General features: G+C 51.1%; 6 protein-coding genes across 6 annotated transcripts; 5 read left to right on the top strand and 1 right to left on the bottom strand.

The window, feature by feature from the left end:
• Positions 1-855: 855 nt before the first annotated feature.
• BO94DRAFT_560118 (MDR family MFS transporter) lies at positions 856-2,794 on the bottom strand (the record flags this gene model as incomplete). The annotated part of the gene is made up of 6 exons (XM_025614124.1): positions 856-1,047; positions 1,119-1,261; positions 1,325-1,646; positions 1,695-2,218; positions 2,272-2,583; positions 2,635-2,794. The coding sequence occupies 6 exons, from the start codon at positions 2,792-2,794 to the stop codon at positions 856-858; spliced, it is 1,653 nt and encodes a 550-aa protein (XP_025463077.1).
• A 2,024-nt stretch (positions 2,795-4,818) lies between these two features.
• On the top strand, positions 4,819-9,642 carry BO94DRAFT_476102 (pleiotropic drug resistance family ABC transporter; the record flags this gene model as incomplete). Its single annotated transcript, XM_025608594.1, has 5 exons — positions 4,819-5,396; positions 5,487-6,999; positions 7,161-8,654; positions 8,705-9,168; positions 9,219-9,642. The coding sequence occupies 5 exons, from the start codon at positions 4,819-4,821 to the stop codon at positions 9,640-9,642; spliced, it is 4,473 nt and encodes a 1,490-aa protein (XP_025463076.1).
• A 2,138-nt stretch (positions 9,643-11,780) lies between these two features.
• Positions 11,781-12,270, top strand: BO94DRAFT_539246 (uncharacterized protein). The gene has a single exon (XM_025612665.1). The coding sequence runs from the start codon at positions 11,952-11,954 to the stop codon at positions 12,204-12,206; it is 255 nt and encodes an 84-aa protein (XP_025463075.1). The 5' UTR covers positions 11,781-11,951; the 3' UTR covers positions 12,207-12,270.
• A 7-nt stretch (positions 12,271-12,277) lies between these two features.
• Positions 12,278-14,429, top strand: BO94DRAFT_539245 (putative C2H2 finger domain protein). The gene has a single exon (XM_025612664.1). It carries the CDS (start codon positions 12,657-12,659, stop codon positions 14,007-14,009), a length of 1,353 nt encoding a protein of 450 aa, XP_025463074.1. The 5' UTR covers positions 12,278-12,656; the 3' UTR covers positions 14,010-14,429.
• Positions 14,430-16,388: 1,959 nt separating this feature from the next.
• On the top strand, positions 16,389-17,943 carry BO94DRAFT_248496 (isocitrate lyase/PEP mutase family protein). The gene is made up of 3 exons (XM_025606423.1): positions 16,389-17,008; positions 17,067-17,548; positions 17,598-17,943. The coding sequence occupies exons 1-3, from the start codon at positions 16,519-16,521 to the stop codon at positions 17,664-17,666; spliced, it is 1,041 nt and encodes a 346-aa protein (XP_025463073.1). The 5' UTR covers positions 16,389-16,518; the 3' UTR covers positions 17,667-17,943.
• A 307-nt stretch (positions 17,944-18,250) lies between these two features.
• On the top strand, positions 18,251-19,053 carry BO94DRAFT_248510 (putative O-methyltransferase; the record flags this gene model as incomplete). Its single annotated transcript, XM_025606424.1, has 2 exons — positions 18,251-18,363; positions 18,419-19,053. Coding segments are annotated over exons 1-2 (653 nt in total), but the record flags the coding sequence as incomplete, so codon positions are not given.
• Between the last annotated feature and the right edge of the window lies 1 nt (position 19,054).

Below are 19,054 nucleotides of genomic sequence, written 5' to 3'. Positions count from 1 at the left end.
ACAGCCTGAATACGATAAGGAGCTTCAAGTCGATAAGATCAAGCTGTGGAGGCTTTAGATTCGTTGATTCATCGTCGCCATCAAGGTCCGATAGGGATGACTGATGACTGATACCCAAGATATCCCGGAACGCTTATCGAATTCCGAGCCCTGTTATCAAGTCCCGACCAACCAAGAGAGAGAGAACAGCTGGACCATCGCCAGAATAAGGTTAGAGACGTCCATCATAGCGGAACTAGGGCGGAATTATCCATGAACTCTGGCTGGTGGTTGGCGATCGTGCGGGGAAATGCGGCTAACAATGCTATAGCGTCGTGAAGAATGCCTTATAAATCCAGACACATTTCCTTGGCCGGCAGCGCAGCGACCTCCCCGCAAGGCCCAGGCAGACATGTTTGAGTATATATGCCTCCGATTGGTGTGCAATGGTGGCGATCCAAGGAAGGGAAACAACCAAAGATTAGCTTCCTCGGCAGACGGAGCTTTCTCCGCAATGCGGAATCGAGAGCCTGCTGAGCATGAGGTCAATCCTATAGAATCCACGTCAAATCTGAAATGCGAGCAATCTAATTTGAACAGCAGATTGTGAAAAGTGCAGGAAAGTTCTAAATGAGTGTATTCAGGTATGTGCTTTCTCAGGGCCGAATGCCTCCTTCACGACCAGCAAATTGTCTGATGGCTCCAAGTGGCCCCTGCTCCTGAAAACTGTCCTGCCAGTTGGCTCATGTCTATTCCTAAGCCCCCAAGACTGCCATCTCCGATACTCATGCGATGAGATAAGCCCTCAAACTTACCTTCACCACCTCGCCCCCGCCACGATCTAAACTAAGCGAGTCAATGTAACTGGCGCATCATCTACGCCTCGCGTGAACGGTGCAGGCCCTTTCCTCGGGTGAAGAGGGCCGCAATCGTAGCCACGAACCCGAAACATGCTGATGCCAGAAACGACAGCCGGATTCCCTTATAATAAACCATTCGTGCGGCTAGCTGGATCTCTGGCGGCAGATGGTGAATGGCAGACACTGAATGACGAATGTCATCGATCACCTGTGCGGGGAAGATAATATTGATCAGTCATTGTTCCACGGCACAAGCGAATAACCTGAGAGGAGAGTTACTTTCCATTTGTCTGGTATTCCACTCAAGGCCTCAGCGAGGCCTGAGCGCAATGTGTTCTGAATGATGGTGGACGTAAGGGCTACGCCCCAGACTGTGCCCATTGAACGAACCAGGTAGACGGTAGAGGCCGACACGGCATGGTCTGATCTTTTTGTTAGTCTGGTATTCATTCGTAGCGTCTCTCCCCTCCAATGGAGCCTCATACCTGCATGATCGAATGCAGCGAGAAATGTAAACAAGATACCAGGGTACGTTATACCCTGACCGAGACTGGAAGGAATCATCGCCACATAATACTTCCACTCTGAGTCATGGAATTGCAGGAGCATTAAAAGTACATTACCAATGCACATCAGAAGACAGCCGGTTCGGACGAGATAGGCCAGCTTGCCCCAGCGCGACATGACGAAGCCGGAGATGACCCCGCCGACCGGGGTAGCGAGAGACGGTACTGCAAGCCTCGCGCCAGCCTTGGAAGGCGAGTCCAAGAGGATAACTTGGAACAATAAAGGGAGGGTAAAAAGAAACTATCTCGATTAGCGAACAGGGAGATGCAATATCGGGCGACAACCTACTGCATAAGCAGCCATGCCGACACAGACATTGGCAATTTGCGTGGCAACCGGCAGCACGCCTTTCAGCATTCTCGGTGGTATCAGCGGAATTGCAGATGTTTTCGTCTCGATGAGAACGAAGAGAGCCAGTGACACCACACTCGCCACAAACGATAGTATCACCCACACGTTGGACCAGGGGAGCTCATTCCCACCTAGGCTCAGGCCCACCAATTGCGAGGAGAGGCCAACAATCAGCGCACATGCTCCGGACAGATCGACATGTCTCCAGATAGCCTGTAGACTCCACCCCTCGCTGGCATACTTGTTTTGCGTAGGTAGATGAAGGACAAGATGACCGGTGACGAGAGCCAGAAACCCAACCGGAACTTGCATCAAGAAACACCAGCGCCACCCGACAGAATCGACAATCGTGCCTCCAAACGAAGCCCCGCAGATGGATCCGAAACCGTGCAAAACATTCTGGACGGCTTGATACATTCCACGACGGCGGAAAGGAATAAGGTCTGAGTTGACGATAGTGGCTGGTCCACGTCAGCTTCTCGTATCAAGTGGGGGAGGAAATCCCACTGCATACCCATTGTCATTAGACCTCCACCGCCAATACCAGTAAGTGCTCTCATCATGTTCAAAAATACGATATCTTTGGCAATCCCACACCCCAAACAACCAATCATGAAGGTTATTGTGGCCGTGAAAAACGATGTCCGTCGTCCAAAAATGTCAGAAAAGCGACCATATAGCGGCTGGAATGCGGTGCTGGTGATTAGATAGGAGGTTGTGAGCCACGATGCCGTGTTGGCCGCACTAAATTCGGAGCTGATAACAGCATATGTTGATGCAGTGATGGTGCCGTCGAAGCCAGATAGGAACACGTTAGACATGATGGCTGCATCGAAAGTCAGTCTGCCAGTTGTTTGTTAATGGCCAAGTGACAAACCTAGCTGTATCCAGACAAAGCCTATAGGAGGCTTCCAAGCGTCCTCGGCCTCCTGACGGAGCAAAGGCTGCTCCTCGTACGGTGCGGGCACGGCCGGTTCGATGTCGGTCTCATCTCTGACAGTGCCCTCGATGGAGGAATGCTGGAGCGACGCATGCATGACTGATTGAGTGACTTTTGTCTCCGTGTGTGAAGTGGCAGAATGATAAATCGGCCATGTCTACCTGGGTACCTGGCGATAGATAAATGCCAGGCACAGACCCCACTGCGGGGGACAACGCCAACAAGAGAAATACTGCATTGCCGCATTGTACACCGACCTGCGGGCGAGTAAACAGATGCCGCGAGCTGTGCAGCTGAGGCCTGGTCCACCTCAGGTCCAGACCACCCACCAGAAACTATTGGCTTGATTGTATTGGTTGATATAATTCGAGCTTGCCGATGGCCTCCATCGAGCCGGGATGGGTGTGGCTCCAGCTGCAATGGCAGGGCGACGATTCTCTCCCGAGCCGAGCACGAAATCACGCTCCGCAATTACATTATTGTGGCCTGAGGAATCAATTTCCGCATCGGCCCAGGCCACACACGTCGCCCAACGATGCTGCCATGCTGGTTGTGTTGCAGTTTGCATTGCATTATCGATGGTTTCACGTCTACCCCACAGGTATACAATGATGCAAGTTGCAGCGATGGAAATCAGGAAGAAGACAGTAAATGAATAAACTCACCTGTGACCCAGACAGTTCTTCTCTGTATCTTGAAGTTATCTAGCCCATGGCCAGGACCAGATGATAGATGTGCTAATATCCTGACGAGAATACATACTCTTTGTCCAATGTGACTTAGTATCATCGGATACTACTTTCTTTATTTACTTTTATTGTAGAAGCGGACTTCATATACTCCAGTTGCGACTCGGAGATAGTATATCCCTAGGAGAAGATAATAGAATGTGATGAGTCGTAACACATGTTCTGCAACGATCGGGTGTTGGAATAATGGAAAAGAGAAAAAAATGTTGATCTGATCAATAATTGGGGGCTTCTGGGAGTCTTCTGCAAAATAATTGCTGCTTACGAACGCAGGTTCAAAGAGGGAAATGAGCAGGAGACTATCTGCCATCTCAAAATAGGCTCTGATAGTCTCGGGGGTACAAGCGAACGCTATTAGCCAAAGGAACTTAGTCAGGATCATTAGACCTCGATACCTATCTACTCCGTAGGTAAGATGGTAATGCACATAACAGCTCGGATGGGATTAGATCCGGGGTAGCGGTGGGGTCTCGGATGGGGACCAAACGGCTCCCGAAATACGAATCCGATACGCATCCAATTAGACGCGATGGCCGTAACCCCGCAGGGAAGCTGAAGTATGGCAAGTGTATACGAATGGAAACACCACCTTGTTCAACGTTTTGGGTGGCGTCATCCTCCGACCTGGCGAAGATCATCAGACGAGCTCATCATACAAGGATGGCCGTACAACCTTGTTTGCGAGCACTAGCCGACTCAATCCAGTCTTCCTTGGCTGGGGACAGGAGGAATACATACTCGGTACCTGGCTGTTGTTGAATCCTGAAGTCTAGATATTCATCATCATATATCAATCATACCTATAAAAATCTTTAGGAGAGTTTCTAAGCAGGAACCTACCTTCAGGCACCAAGAAGTAGACATCGTTGTGCCTTCAAGGGTCGTGAGGCCCCCCAGCTACCCAATCAGGTGGTACTTGGGTACTCAGGTAGAAGCGACTTCCCACTCATTCACGGGGCATTTTCTCCTTTGTTGTTCTGGTACCTGGCCGCCACCAGGCAGGCAAAATCAGGCGTCCCAAGACACCACTCCGTCAATCACAATCATTGTGTGCAATTACTGGGTAAGTACTAGCTTCGGCTTGGAACCTTAGACGGGCCTTGAGCAACAGTCGATTCTCACTTCACGTAAGGGCGGATGCCTACTTTCCGTCTTCCGTACTCTGGAACTTATCACAATATACGAACCTTATCGGACTCTGACATCTATCTGACCACCATCACTGTTTTCTTCGGTCCTTCCTTCCCTCATTTCCGTTGCTGTCTTTCTGTTTATCTTTGCTGCTCCTATTCAAAAGCCGACCTGTTCTTTGTTTATCTTGCTTCGTCTTTAGTGTCATGCCCCGCGCAACACCTAACCTCTGACAGTTGCCATGGCCAGTCAGCCAGCACCACCTGCGCCCTTTGGGGCTACAGCTGTTTCTGCCGCCGTGGGAAAAGAGCTCGGAGGCTCGATAGGCACGTCGATACCATCTGAGGAGAAGACGGAAGGCTCAGACTCAGCTTTCTTAGAGTCAGAAGACGGCATCGGACGGGAGAATCAGCAGGCGATAGCTGCTCTAGCACGCAGTCTCTCTCAGTTGTCCGGCAAGAGCAGCAGCGGTGAGGGAACCAATACTTTTCTCGATCCCACCAGCGACCCTGAGCTCGATCCCAACTCGGATCAGTTCAACTCGCGCCAATGGACCAAGAACCTGCTTCAAATCACCTCGCGTGACCCGGATCGATATCCTCGCCGCACTGCGGGTGTATCCTTTCGCAACCTGAACGCTTTCGGCTACGGTACCGCCGCTGATTACCAGGCAGATGTTGCAAATATTTGGCTTAAGGGTTTTGGTTGGCTTCGAGAAAAGCTGGGTTGTGGGAACAAAGTCAGGATTGATATCCTTCGTAACTTCGAAGGATTCGTCCACAGTGGTGAGATGCTAGTCGTACTTGGTCGCCCTGGAAGGTAAGCCACGCAGTCAATCTTGCTAGCACCTCCTAGTCTGGAGTATTCATGTTCTTATCAATGTTAGTCGCTAACACGCAATCTTTGAAGCGGTTGCTCAACCTTCCTCAAAACTATTGCAGGAGAGACTCACGGCTTATGGCTCGACCACGGAACCGATATTCAATATCAGGGTATATCCTGGGACGAAATGCACAGCCGTTTCAGGGGAGAAGTCATCTACCAAGCTGAGACTGAGATACATTTCCCGCAACTCACTGTGGGCGAAACATTGCACTTTGCGGCACATGCTCGAGCTCCATCCAACAGATTCCCGGGCGTCACCCGAGCGCAGTATGCAGCACACATGCGAGATGTTGTCATGGCCATGTTGGGCCTGAGCCACACTAGAAACACCCGAATCGGTAACGAATTTATTCGAGGTGTGTCTGGAGGAGAAAGAAAACGCGTCAGCATAGCTGAGACCATGCTGTGTGGTAGCCCTATACAATGCTGGGACAACAGTACCCGCGGCCTGGACAGCTCAACAGCTCTTGAGTTTGTCAGGAAGCTGCGCCTTTCCACAGAATACACTGGGTCTACTGCAATTGTGGCAATATACCAAGCTAGCCAAGCCATCTACGATATCTTTGACAGGGCCATTGTTCTCTATGAAGGCCGGCAAATCTACTTCGGTCAGGCTGATGATGCAAGGCGTTTCTTCATTGAAATGGGGTTTGAATGCGCGGATAGGCAAACCACTGCTGATTTCTTGACTTCCTTGACCAGTCCGACAGAACGGAAAGCTCGCAAAGGATATGAACATGTGGTTCCTCGCACCCCTGACGAGTTCGCGGCCCGCTGGAGGGAGAGCGCAGAGAGAAAACAGCTACTCGCTAATATTGAGGCTTTCCAGACCGAGTTCCCATTAGGCGGGGACAAGTTGGAAGAATTCAACCGCTCCCGCGCCGCTGAAAAGGCCAAAGGGTCCCGGATGAAATCACCATATACCCTGTCATACCCGATGCAGATTCGTCTGTGTCTTCGCAGAGGGTTCCAGCGTCTCAAAGGCGATCTGAGTATGACCTTGGCTAGTTTGATTGGCAACTGTATAATGGCCTTGGTCGTCGCTAGCGTGTTTTACAACCTTGGTCCAAACACGGATAGCTTTTTCCAGCGGGGAGCCTTACTTTTCTTTTCTATCTTGCTCAATGCATTCGCAAGCTCGCTCGAAATCCTTACCTTGTGGCAACAACGACCGATAGTGGAGAAACATGACAAGTACGCTCTCTATCATCCTTCAGCGGAGGCAATCAGCTCCATGCTTGTTGATCTCCCATGGAAAATGATTGTCTCAGTGGAGTTTAATCTGATTATTTATTTCATGTCTAATTTGCGTCGCACCCCGGGACACTTCTTTGTGTTTTACCTTTTTTCGACGACTACCGCTTTGACAATGTCCAACGTTTTCCGTTGGACCGGAGCGATATCGCGATCCATGGCCCAGGCGATGGTACCTTCATCGATCGTCATGATGATCCTTGTGATCTACACAGGGTTTACAGTTCCGGTCCGGGATATGCATCCATGGTTTCGGTGGTTGAATTACTTGGATCCAATAGCCGTAAGTGCACCTCTGGAGGCTTTCGTATGTAGCAAAGGTGCTGCAAGACCCTGGGAAATGTTGATATGACATCCATATGCCTCAAATGAATAACCTCCCTTTCATTCCCTCACCAACGCAACGCTTCATGAATTTTGTGGATGCTGCTAACCACGAAGTAGTATGCTTTTGAATCTCTTATGATTAATGAGTTTAGTGATCGCCGCTTTCCCTGTGCCCAGTATATACCGTCTGGACCAGGCTACGAAGACGCCCCTATTGCCTCCAAAATATGCAATCAGAACGGTGCTGTGGCTGGTCAGGATTACATTGATGGCGACAGATATCTGAATGACTCGTACCGATACTACCGGCCGCACCTCTGGCGCAATTATGGCATTCTCTTGGGCTTCTTCTTCTTTTTCCTGGCGCTTTATATTATCAGCAGTGAATTGGTTCGTGCTAAGCCTTCAAAGGGCGAGATCCTGGTCTTTCCTCGAGGCAAGATCCCGGCGTTTACAAGGAAGGCTCCTGGTGACGACGATGTTGAAAGCGTCCCGACCTCGGAGAAACAGCGTATCGGTGACGAGGATCCCGACCATACGGGTGCCATTGTCAGACAAACCTCCATATTTCATTGGCAAGATGTTTGCTACGATGTCAAGGTGAAGGGTCAGCCACGCCAGATTCTTGACCACGTGGACGGGTGGGTCAAACCGGGAACCTTGACTGCCCTGATGGGTGTAACGGGAGCTGGCAAGACATCGCTTTTGGATGTATTGGCCAACCGAGTGACCATGGGGGTGGTCACTGGGGAGATGCTAGTCGATGGACGGATGCGAGATGACTCTTTCCAAAGAAAAACAGGTTATGTTCAGCAGCAAGACTTGCATCTCGAAACAACCACGGTGCGGGAAGCCCTGGTCTTCAGCGCGCTGCTTCGTCAGCCAGCGAGTACGCCTCGGATGGTGAAGATCGCCTATGTGGAAGAAGTCATCAAAATGCTGAACATGGAAGCTTATGCGGAAGCCATTGTTGGGGTTTTGGGCGAGGGTCTGAATGTCGAGCAGAGGAAGAGGTTGACAATCGGGGTAGAGATTGCGGCCAAGCCTGACCTCCTTCTCTTCTTCGACGAGCCCACTTCCGGACTTGATAGTCAGACTGCATGGTCCATATGTTCTCTTATGCGGAAGCTGGCAGATCATGGTCAAGCAATCTTGTGCACAATTCACCAACCGTCAGCTATCCTGATGCAGCAGTTCGATCGGCTGCTGTTTCTAGCCAAAGGGGGCAAGACAATTTACTTCGGCGAGTTGGGCCAGAATATGGAGACCTTAATAGGATACTTCGAGGATAAAGGCTCTCCCAAATGCCCTAGGAATGCTAACCCTGCTGAGTGGATGTTGGAAGTGATCGGGGCTGCCCCAGGATCTCACGCTGACCGGGACTGGGCAGAGGTGTGGCATCAAAGTCCTGAGCGCACCCAAGTCCGCTTAGACCTTGCGCAGATGAAGCAGGATCTATTGCAGCGACCACCGCCTCCTCGAATGGTGGGATATGGGGAGTTTGCTATGCCTATTTGGACGCAATTCCTCCTTTGCCTACAGCGGATGTTCCAGCAATATTGGCGAAGTCCTTCTTATATCTACTCCAAGGCTTCCATGTGCATCATACCTGTAAGTATATTGCGCATCTTCAGGGTACATGGCTAACCAATCAAACGCAGCCCTTATTCATCGGCTTCACATTCTGGCGCGAGCCAAACAGTATCCAAGGGTTGCAGAATGAGATGTTCGCCATTTTTATGTTGTTGGTCATCTTTCCCAACCTAGTGCAACAGATGATGCCGTACTTTACGACGCAACGGGCTTTATATGAAGTCCGGGAAAGGCCTTCGAAGGCATACTCCTGGAAAGCATTCATGTTAGCCAGTATTATGGTCGAGTTGCCATGGAATATTCTCATGGCTGTTCCGGCATACTTCACATGGTACTATCCAATCGGCCTATATCGCAACGCCTACCCATCGCACACGGTCAACGAAAGAGGTGGCACCATGTTTCTGCTAGTTTTGATCTTCATGATGTTCACCTCAACTTTCAGCTCCATGGTCATCGCAGGTATTGAGCACCCAGATACGGGCAGCAATATCGCCCAACTTCTATTTTCAATGTGTCTCATCTTCAATGGGTGAGTAATGCGGCTCCTCTTTCCTACCAGGAAGACTGACCATGGCATAGTGTTCTTGCTTCTCCGTCGGCCCTTCCTCGCTTCTGGATCTTCATGTACCGAGTATCGCCTTTCACATACCTCGTGTCCTCGATCTTGAGCGTGGGTATAGCGGGCAACGATGTCAAATGCTCTGATATCGAGTTGCTGCATATACCGCCTCCCGCGGGACAAAACTGCTCGAGTTACTTGGATTCATATGTTCACGATACGCAGGCGAGCCTACTTAATCCTGGGAGTACTACCGACTGTCGCGTGTGCTCGATATCCAAGACGGATCAGTATCTGAGCACACTGAGTATAAGTTACTCGGACCGCTGGCGTAACGTGGGAATTCTCTTCGTGTATGTGGTGTTCAACGCCTTTGCAGCTGTGTTTTTGTACTGGCTGGTGCGGGTGCCAAAGAAGAAATCCGCGAAGGAGAAGAAAGAGTAGACGACAGGAAGCAAGGTCCGAGATCCCAGGAAAAGATTCGGGCAGGGGAAGCTAGGCTTTGCTATTACAATGTGGAGTACATCTGGGGGGGATTTTGCTTGCATGATTACTGATCTCAGCTGCCATGGCTGAGTATCAATAGTTCTACATCTACTTTAGCCCTAGATTTACTTCGAATACCTCGCTGTCTGCCTTGATCATTGTCACCAGAACTGCCTAATATACGTGGAAGTAGCCACAATTCTCGAATTCATATTCTCTACGGTCTCGACCGGGCCCATGTCACATTGTACAACTTCACCGTTCCATGATGTCACTCAAGGAGCCTAGGATGATGTTGAAGTAGGCACATTTCCCGACCAATCCATGTGATACCGGCCGTAGCTGGGGCTGTGGTGCACACGCATGCAGTCGCCGCGGCCCAGACGCCCGCGCCTGCAGCAGCCAGGCGTGTGGGCTGTGGCCCCGAAGGAAACGACGCCCGGGCGCGAATGAGATGAATCATCCTGGTTGTTGAGAGGGGCGCGCGCCCGTTGTGCGTCCCGGAAAATGCACAACATTGTACTCTGTACTGTATACCGCACCCGGGACTGTCGCCCAGCAGGATTATTTCGGGCATACACTAGGCAGTAGGCAGTAGGCAGTAGGTAATTACGATACGCATACACATACCGATCGAGCAGGGGTGAGATGGTGGTTGTTGCGCCGCTAAAGTAGAGCAGCGGCTAACCGCGCGATCATGTGCCAGGCAGGTTCCCGGAAGCTTCCGAATTTATTCGCACTTATTTCCGCTTCCGTGTATTAACTATTGAGGATGTCATCATCATCATTATTAGCAGCAGCAGCAGCAGCACGATCCAAGGATGGGGGACGGTGCTAAATTGCTTGGCGTAATTCACGGAACCGGGGATCGAAGAAAAGAAGCCTCGCTTCTAAGACTTCGTGGCAGGTGTACGTTGATTGTTGAACAAGGCGGATTCGGGATTCGAGGCACAGCCGGCGTCTCAGCCACACAGGTATGCCTGGGGTGTATGTGCGCGTGTGTGAGTCAACTGTTGGATCAGGATGGCCAGTATCCCAGACTGCAGCGCGACTTCATCCAGGCCCGATACGTTGGCCTTTTGAGTTTTGACGGGGATGACAGCAAACCTCCTGCTAGTACGGAGTAGATACTTGGTTGTTAGGACTTAGGTACATACCTAGTGGTCGGCCGGGGTCTTTCCAATCCATGGATTGGCATTGTGTTCTGGTTTAGTCGATAGATGCTTGGCCAGTGATTGGTTCGGGTTTAGATAAGGCCGATGGCTAGATCCTGGGTACCCCGTAGAGTATCCATCTTCAATGATGTTTAATTAAATGTTTAGCGAGCTGCCCTATGGGAGGTTAAGTACTTGGGACTTGTCGCGTGGTATCGTTGAAGGGATTTTCTGGCCCCCAAAAACTGGACGCCAAGTGGACTTGGAACGGCTGCTTCAAGATGCGCATCATGCACGGTGAGTGTCCGGAGTCCAGCAGATTACTGTGGTATGGATGGGAAAGGGGTAACCGGAAGTGGGGCGGTGCTCTCTGCCAGTGAGTGACACAATGCCAGTCAAGCGACAGTAATAATCCCAGCTCGGAGGATGACCAAAGTGCTAACGAGAGACACCATGACTTGTGAGCTGTCAGACCCTAAGCGGGTATCCCTGAGCGGGTGGCTCCCCAGGGGCCCAGGACCACCACCCGGAGGCACTTCGGATCAACCGTCGTCCATCGTCATTTCTCCCATTCCAGAAGCGTGTCTCGGGGAACAGCGTGGCGCGGGCTTAGATGGTGCGGGCGTGCGGGCGTCGGCGGCAGGGCCGAATCGCGCCCGGGGACGAGTCAACAACTGGGCAAAAGGCAACCAACCATGAACACATCAGGATTCCGATGATCGCTGGCTCTTGCCTGTTCGAGCCCCCCTGCTTTAAGACCACGAATCAGAGCGGGGAGGGGATGCAGCAAATGACTCGACGTTGGTTCAGCATTAATGACGGAGCTCGATGATTAATGATAACGCTCGCTAAATGGCCCGCGGTGGCCCCGTAGGTTTGGCCCCCGAATGAACCCTGTCGTGGTTCTCCCCCCGTTGCCCGACTAATGCAGGCTTAGCTCGAGTCTCGACACTGCCTATCATTGAGGCTGAACAGTCAACAGTGCCCTCCCAGTGCTCCCATTGCTCCCAAGCACAGTTGGGCGAGAGAGGAGGCCAACCAGGTCAATCAGGCCAATCAAGCGGGGGAATGTGGATACGTGGGACTTGAGTTGGGAGCCACGAGGGGGTGGAAATGATCCTGGACCAGAGACTGGCGAGGGCGCTGTTGTCGCGCTCACCGTCTTTGCGGCTCTCTCGGGGAGTCGGACTGTCTGTCGGACGGGCCTGGCGACAATCCCATCGATCGTTTCCTCTGGTGGAGGCCGCCGTCCTGTCAATCCCCAAACACGAGGACCACCATCCCTGCACCTCCCAGGCGCCGTCTTACGACGGTGCCATTCGATCTTCCATGGCGGAATTAATACCCACCGCAAGAAAAGGACAGTAACTAAATTGAATTAAGGATCGCAGAAATAAAAGCCGGAAAAAAACAAAAAAAAAAAACAAAAAAGGGGGTCCCCCTCCAGAATGCTGGGCTCTGACTGGCCAACCCGTGTAAGTTGACATCCAGACGCCCGGGCTAGAAGATTATTATCGACCGTCGCTGCAGGGGCTCATTGCTCCGGCTTCCCAAGGTGCACTCCGACCTGAGCGTCTCGACGAATAATGGCTCAGTTCGTTCAATCGATGCGGCTCAACAATGGCCTTGACTCCGCGCTGCTCTTGGGTCCCAGTGACCCATCCAGTGTACCGCCCTCCCAAGCCAATACATAACCATGGCGTCCCCAGCTGAAATTGGAATGCATCTGGCCTTCGTGGTTATAAAGCGGCGACTTCCTTCCCTGCTGGCATACTTTTGATACCCTGAAAAAGAAAGCCTCGTCGCAGCTTATGAATCATGGCCCACTTCCCAACCTTTGCAGACTTCCCGCATATGTCCTCCGAGGACCATCTACCCCAGGATTATGAGCTGTTTCCCAGTCAGTACGAGCCTTACACGGACCCCACGATGATTCAACGCCCCTCGGACTTCCAACTTCACCTCTCCCCAGCCGACCTTTCAATGAAGAGCGCCTACATCGCCCCCTCGATGTCGTGGTCAGCCGAGCCGATCTTGTCGCATACCACCGGTTCATTGACAGCTCCATCTGGCTTCAACTCTCCCTGGAGCAGTGATCTCATCTCCACCCCAGGACCGGACAGTCCCACCAGCGGTAGCTTTAGCAATGCCAACATGGGCTGTTATATGTCCCCTCCGTACACCTGCGATGATGCCGTACTTCCGCAATCAGGCTTCTCCTCCCCCGCCTCTCTGACCGACGTCGACAGTCTCGTGGTGCCTTCCCAGCTGTATCCCGACCCCGATCCCATGGTGAAGCTTGAGACGGAGTCAGACAATGCCATGAGCAGAGCTTTCGGCTACAATAGCCCCCCTCAGCACGATGAGTTCGATACTACCTGTGACGTTCGAAGCTGCCAATACCCAGACACAACCAGTCAGCAAGACACCTGCTGCCCGCCCAGTTCTCAGTCCAAGCCACAGCAACTATCCAAGCCTAATATTGGCCGCATAGTCAAACGACCTCGTAAACCCTCCACGAAGGCGAGGACCACCTCGGCGGCCCGAGCCAATACCAAGACCGGCAGTAAGAAGGACGGTGCAGTGGCTGGCCGAGGTTTTATCTGCAGTTTCTCCCACTATGGATGCCAGAGCACATTTGTTTCGAAGAATGAGTGGAAGCGCCATGTGACCTCGCAGCACATCCAACCGGGGTTCTACCGTTGCGACGTTGGGCGCTGCAGTCTTGACAATCTCAGCAAGAACAAGAGCCTAAACTCAAGCAGTTATGTCTCGTACAACGAAACGCATCTGGTGAACGACTTCAACCGCAAGGATCTCTTCACCCAACATCAACGCCGCATGCATGCCCCCTGGATCGGTCGCAACTGCAAATATGCCGAAAACGACAAAGAGAAAGATGAATTCGAGCAGAGCCTTGAAGCAGTCCGGGCTCGCTGCTGGCATGAGCAACGCAAGCCGCCTTCCGAGAGCCGCTGTGGCTTTTGCGGGCAACATTTTACGGGGGCGCGGAGCTGGAACGACCGCATGGAGCATGTCGGTCGTCATTACGAGAAAGGCGACGCCCAATACGAAGCAGAAGATACATTGCTGCGTCAATGGGCAGTGGAGGAGGACCTCATCCGTCAGGTGGACGGAGAGTGGAAGTTGACCGCCCTTTGCGAGAAGTAAAGGCCGCCCACCCCGCCTTCCTCTTTCTTTGTTTCCCTCCCACGCATCCACGATTTTCCTTGTCACGGCCTCTCTTCTTCTTTTCTAGTTCCTTTCCTTTGTTGACCCCCGTACTTCTTTCTAATACTGCCTCCCTATCCTACCCCATGGATTCTGCGCAGAGAGACACGCAGAACGAACTGATGATGATTGATGACCGATATCCTGTATTCAACTAACTATGCTGCTTTGTGACATTTTTACCCTTTGGACATTCGAGGTTCCCCGGATTTTGCACAATACCCCCCCACTATACTACTACTTACTTACATTTGAGAGAAAGGAGCTACTGAGCAACATGGATTTGGTTTCCGGCATTATTCGAGCACCTGGAGTTTTCCTCACTACTAAATAGACAATACGATTTTACCATATTACTACCTCCACCGTTATCTTATTCCGTAATATTACCAGTATCTAGACCGTTTCTTTCCTTTCCTTTCCTCAGCCGCAGCGCTTACAAGATCAATAATCATAAATCAGGCCATATCATCATCTACTAACAACTTCCAGAAACTTCCCATTAATCTATCTCCAAGCGCTAAGTTAGCACCTCGACACAGGATTTTCCCTATTCAGTATAGTCTACCTCCCCCCCTCCTCCAAAGCCCAGAAGGATCATAGGCACGTAAATATTATTATTTAAATAAGAAAATAAGTCGTTCCACGTGGCCACGGCTTACCCCGGCGCGAGGCAGCTTTTCCCCTTTCTTATTCTAGACCGACCCGACCAGATCCAGATCGACGGTATACACCATACAGGATTTGTGCCACGGGCCTACGATCTGAAACGATAGTTTCCTAGTATGCATTTGCTGACAACCTCGTGGGTGAGTTGGTTTGATGATCGGCCTAGCCCATGCGTTCTCTGCTCCGGATATATGTATGTATGTATGTACATATCGGATATGCTCGGTTGGGATGCATGCGCCCGCGACACCCGTTATGCGGAGCTTCGGTTTGGAGTAAAATCACCGAGAGATGATCGGCGATGGGCTATTGATTACACAGTAGCCTATGCATAGGGACAGGGACAGGGACCAGAACTACTAGGTAGGTAGGTAGGTGTCCGTTTACCGCCCAAGCCACGCCACGCTACGCTACTGTATCAGAATTTCAGCCCGGGCTGGAGAGGAGGAGGGTGAGATTTTAGTGAGCGTGGAGATCGACGGGTCAGCTGCATGCACCTTGATCTGGACGGGAGTTATTACTGCTGTTGGGTAGGCGGGTTGGAACCGGAAGAGGGATGGTCGGTTCTAACGCTGGGCTAGTGTATGTAATCTGGTCGTATTCGATATTAAATTCCTCTTGTATCGATTGCTGATTGCTGATTGCTTCCTTGGAGGGTTGTTGATAAGAGTTGACAGGGGGGATGAGTGAGTGTGGCGTGCATTAAACCGGAATGGCGACAGAATGATAGGATGTCCGGTTCAGCTGTTGCTGGTGGGATAGTGACGTGAATATTGACGCGCGCATGTTTGATCCTTCTGTCCTTTTTTTGACTCCATTGATTTGGTTCCTGATTTGGCGTGGATGGTGTTGTCGCTTGGGCCTCTGGAGCGTGTGACTGATTGGGATAATATATTCGTGGCGATGATAACAGCGCTAACTGAACTCAACCATTATTTGTGTCATAGATTTGATGGCTCATCTCATCAACAAGGACAACACTGATCCTTTCGATCCTTGCCCTGGGGCATGTCAGTCATTACCTTCTTGATAGTTGTCGGGTATGCAGTCGGAACCAACAGTCCGTAGCGATATTTCACGATATGCGCAAGTTGATAGGAGCAGACCGTTGGTAGGCACCGCGTTATTTTATCTGGAAGCCATGCCGGTCGGACCTTGTAGGAGCTAAGGCAAATGACAGAGTAATGTGCTTGCTTGTTTACTGCGGTGCCTCCCATGTGTTCCATTGGTGATTCATGAGCAGTATAACTTTGTCATCGAATATCATCTACATGGTTGTGGGGATATTAGTCGAGCTCAAGTATATTCTTGTGCTGCTAGAGAATAGGACAGAGAAGATAGCGTTCGTTAATATCTTAAAGCATCACTCACGATTTATGGTGGTAGCATTTGCATGCGCTTTCCCTGAGTTTAAACTGCTCAGTCCATACCCAGGAGGAGATGACATATCATTTCGCTAGGATCTTTTCTGATTTCTCTATTGGAAAAGTGAGATAGACACTTTAAATTGTCAAAGTGATCCATCCTTTAAGAGAGGCCCTCTTTGAGCTCTCGGGTGAATAGTCCGTTGCCTGTTGGTGAGGGTATGACGCGTGCGGGGATCCAGGATCAACACTGCTGGATTGCGGGGTTCAAGTGCCATGGCAGTCACGACCACCCCAGATTCGACTCGAGCACCGTCCGTTCGTCTTCAACGTTTAAGATTTGCAACAGCAGTGAGTATCCTTTTCTCTAGTATCAAGTCCAGCGGACACCTAGTTTAAGTCTACTCTACAGCCAGATGGCTTCGCAAAACCCCACCCCGTACCCCTTCCAATTCGACACCTCCGAGCACATCGAGACACACCACAACGGGAGTTCTGAAGACACCACAATAATCCTCACAAATGTCTGCGGGCGCATCCCCTCAGCACAAGCTTCGCGTCTACGCACAATGTGGCTGGAGGCCCATCGAGATCCTACGAAGATAATAGCGCACCCTTGCGGCTACGACGCTCTGTCTTCGCGACTGATCGAAGAAGCTGGCTTCCCTATGATCTTCGTATCCGGATTCGCTGTGGCGGCATCTCATGGTCTCCCAGACACGGGCTATATTGCTATGGGCGAGATGTCCAGCAGGATCCAGGAAATAGTCCGTGTCACAAGTGTACCTATCATGGTGGATGGAGACACGGGGTATGGGAGCCCGATGAACGTGCGACGCACTGTGGAGTGTTTTGCTGCTGCAGGCGCAGCAGGTGTAATGATCGAGGATCAGACATGGCCGAAGAGTATGCTTTGCAAATGTACGCCCCCGTTAGGCTGAAATTTCTGACTTGAGTTGTATAGGATGCGGTCATACAAAGGGCAAATCGGTTGTGTCGAGAGGCGAGGCATACGCTAGGGTCCAAGCTGCGGTTGATGCGCGTAACCAGGGACAGGACATATTTATCCTAGCGAGAACGGATTCCTTGATCCACGGATGGGATGAGGCTATGACTCGTGCGAAAGAGTTTAAGAGGATTGGAGCAGACGGTGTGTTCGTCGAAGCATTACCCGATAGGGAAGCCATGAGAAATTGCATCAAGGAGTTGGATGTTCCTATGTTGGCTAACATAATTGAGGGTGGGAAATCCGAGAACTTGTCGGCTAAGGAGCTGGCAGAATTGGGATTTGCAGCTGTGGCATATCCATGGACGCTGGTTGCAGCAAGACTACAGAGCATTCGCGAGGCTCTGGATGGGTTGAAGCGCAGTTTTATGACTGGAGCTCCTCCTATGGTTCTTGGATATTCGGAAGTGTGTGAAGGTGTTGGGTTCAATAAGTATTGGGTAAGTTATCTCGGCAGCCTGTCAGTCTTTTACTGACCTTATCACCCAGGATATGGAGCCAAGGTATGAGTACGATGATGAAGGACTTGTGAGTCCTCCGAGCGAGAACATGTCATGACACGATCCGCTCGATGCCTCTGAGGTGCTGTACTGGGCAGTAAGCACCTCCGCGTATCGCATCTAATGCAAGGATGCACAATATGAACCAGTAAATAGCCGGTAGTGTCGGACACTGATACGTCGAAGCAAATGATGTCATCCGAGCCATACCTACACCGTCGAAGATCTGTAGGCACATCAAAGCTGATGGCAATTACCAGAAGCAGTTAAATCCTCGAGAATGGCGCCGATGGCTAGGCTCGGTGTTAAGCTGATCGGACTAAACAGCCATAGGCGGAATTTATGGCCGAGATATCGGTCTCAATAGCCACATCAGGGTTCTGCTTCCGCTCGGCTATAACTTGCTCTGCCTGAGGCGTCACAAGCTGATCAGCCCTACAGTTGCTATTGACTGAGTGTACGTCTAATATCCACATGTACTCTCAAACGGAACTAAAATTGGTGACGACCCAGTCGGAGATAAGATGGATACTCAGTGGCGCCGCAGGGAACGGATAAAGTCTCAATTGTATGAATGCCCACTCTTCATAGCGAGCAGCTGTACATAAATACTCATCGTTGACGCTTGTCTTCTTAAGCATTCAGAAAAAGATCTTCCTTTCACAACTATACCATCATTCTTGATACCTTGTACTCCACTTTAGCATCTCAAATCTATCTCAAACCTATACAACAAGATGGCCTCCGAAGACAACGTAAGTCCAACACCTCCCAACCTCAACCCCTCCAACACACTAACACCCTTCTCAGATCCTCCAGACCAACGCCCTAGCCGTCCGGGAGTACATCCACTCCCAGCCTCAAGATGCCCTCCTCAACAACCCATGGGCAGTATACCAAGCTCTCGACCTCTACAGCCGCACAGCCCGCCTCATGAACTTCAAGCGAGCCAAGCTCAACATAGCCCAAGATGCCCTCACGACAATGGAAACCGCACCCAAGATCATCATCGAATTCGGAACCTACATCGGCTGCTCTGCTATCGCCTGGGCTGCCATTCTCCGTGACCTGCATGGTCCTTTTGCTGAGGGTCTTCACATCTACACATTTGAAGTCAGCGAGACGGTGGCCGAAGTCGCTCGGGACTTGATCCGCGTGGCGGGAGTAGAGGATATCGTGCATGTGCTTGTGGGGCCGGCGTCAGAGTCATTGAAGCAGCTTGTCGAGGAAGGGAAGGTTAAGGCAAAGGGAGTCGATATGGCTTTCTTCGATCATTGGGAAAAGTTCTACCTGAGTGATTTGCAGCTGTGTGAGGATTTGAACCTCTTCCGGGAGGGATCAAGAGTCATTGCGGATAACACGGATATTCCGGGGGCACCGGATTATCTGGAGTATGTGAGAGCTGGGGGTCGTGGTGGGGAGGGGTCGGTGAGGTATGAGACGAAT

This window comes from Aspergillus sclerotioniger, assembly GCF_003184525.1.
Source record: "Aspergillus sclerotioniger CBS 115572 chromosome Unknown BO94scaffold_34, whole genome shotgun sequence".
NCBI classification, from domain to species: Eukaryota; Fungi; Ascomycota; class Eurotiomycetes; order Eurotiales; family Aspergillaceae; genus Aspergillus; species Aspergillus sclerotioniger.
The sequence above is the reverse complement of the archived record's forward strand: the minus strand, read 5'-3'. Positions and strand labels throughout refer to the sequence as shown.

Coding starts and splice junctions, on each gene's coding strand:
- BO94DRAFT_539246 (XM_025612665.1), top strand. CDS start 11,952: ATGATCCTGGACCAGAGACTGGCGAGGGCGCTGTTGTCGCGCTCACCG.
- BO94DRAFT_248496 (XM_025606423.1), top strand. CDS start 16,519: ATGGCTTCGCAAAACCCCACCCCGTACCCCTTCCAATTCGACACCTCC. Junction 17,009..17,066: donor GGATCAGACATGGCCGAAGA/GTATGCTTTGCA, acceptor TGAGTTGTATAG/GATGCGGTCATACAAAGGGC. Junction 17,549..17,597: donor TTGGGTTCAATAAGTATTGG/GTAAGTTATCTC, acceptor CTTATCACCCAG/GATATGGAGCCAAGGTATGA.
- BO94DRAFT_539245 (XM_025612664.1), top strand. CDS start 12,657: ATGGCCCACTTCCCAACCTTTGCAGACTTCCCGCATATGTCCTCCGAG.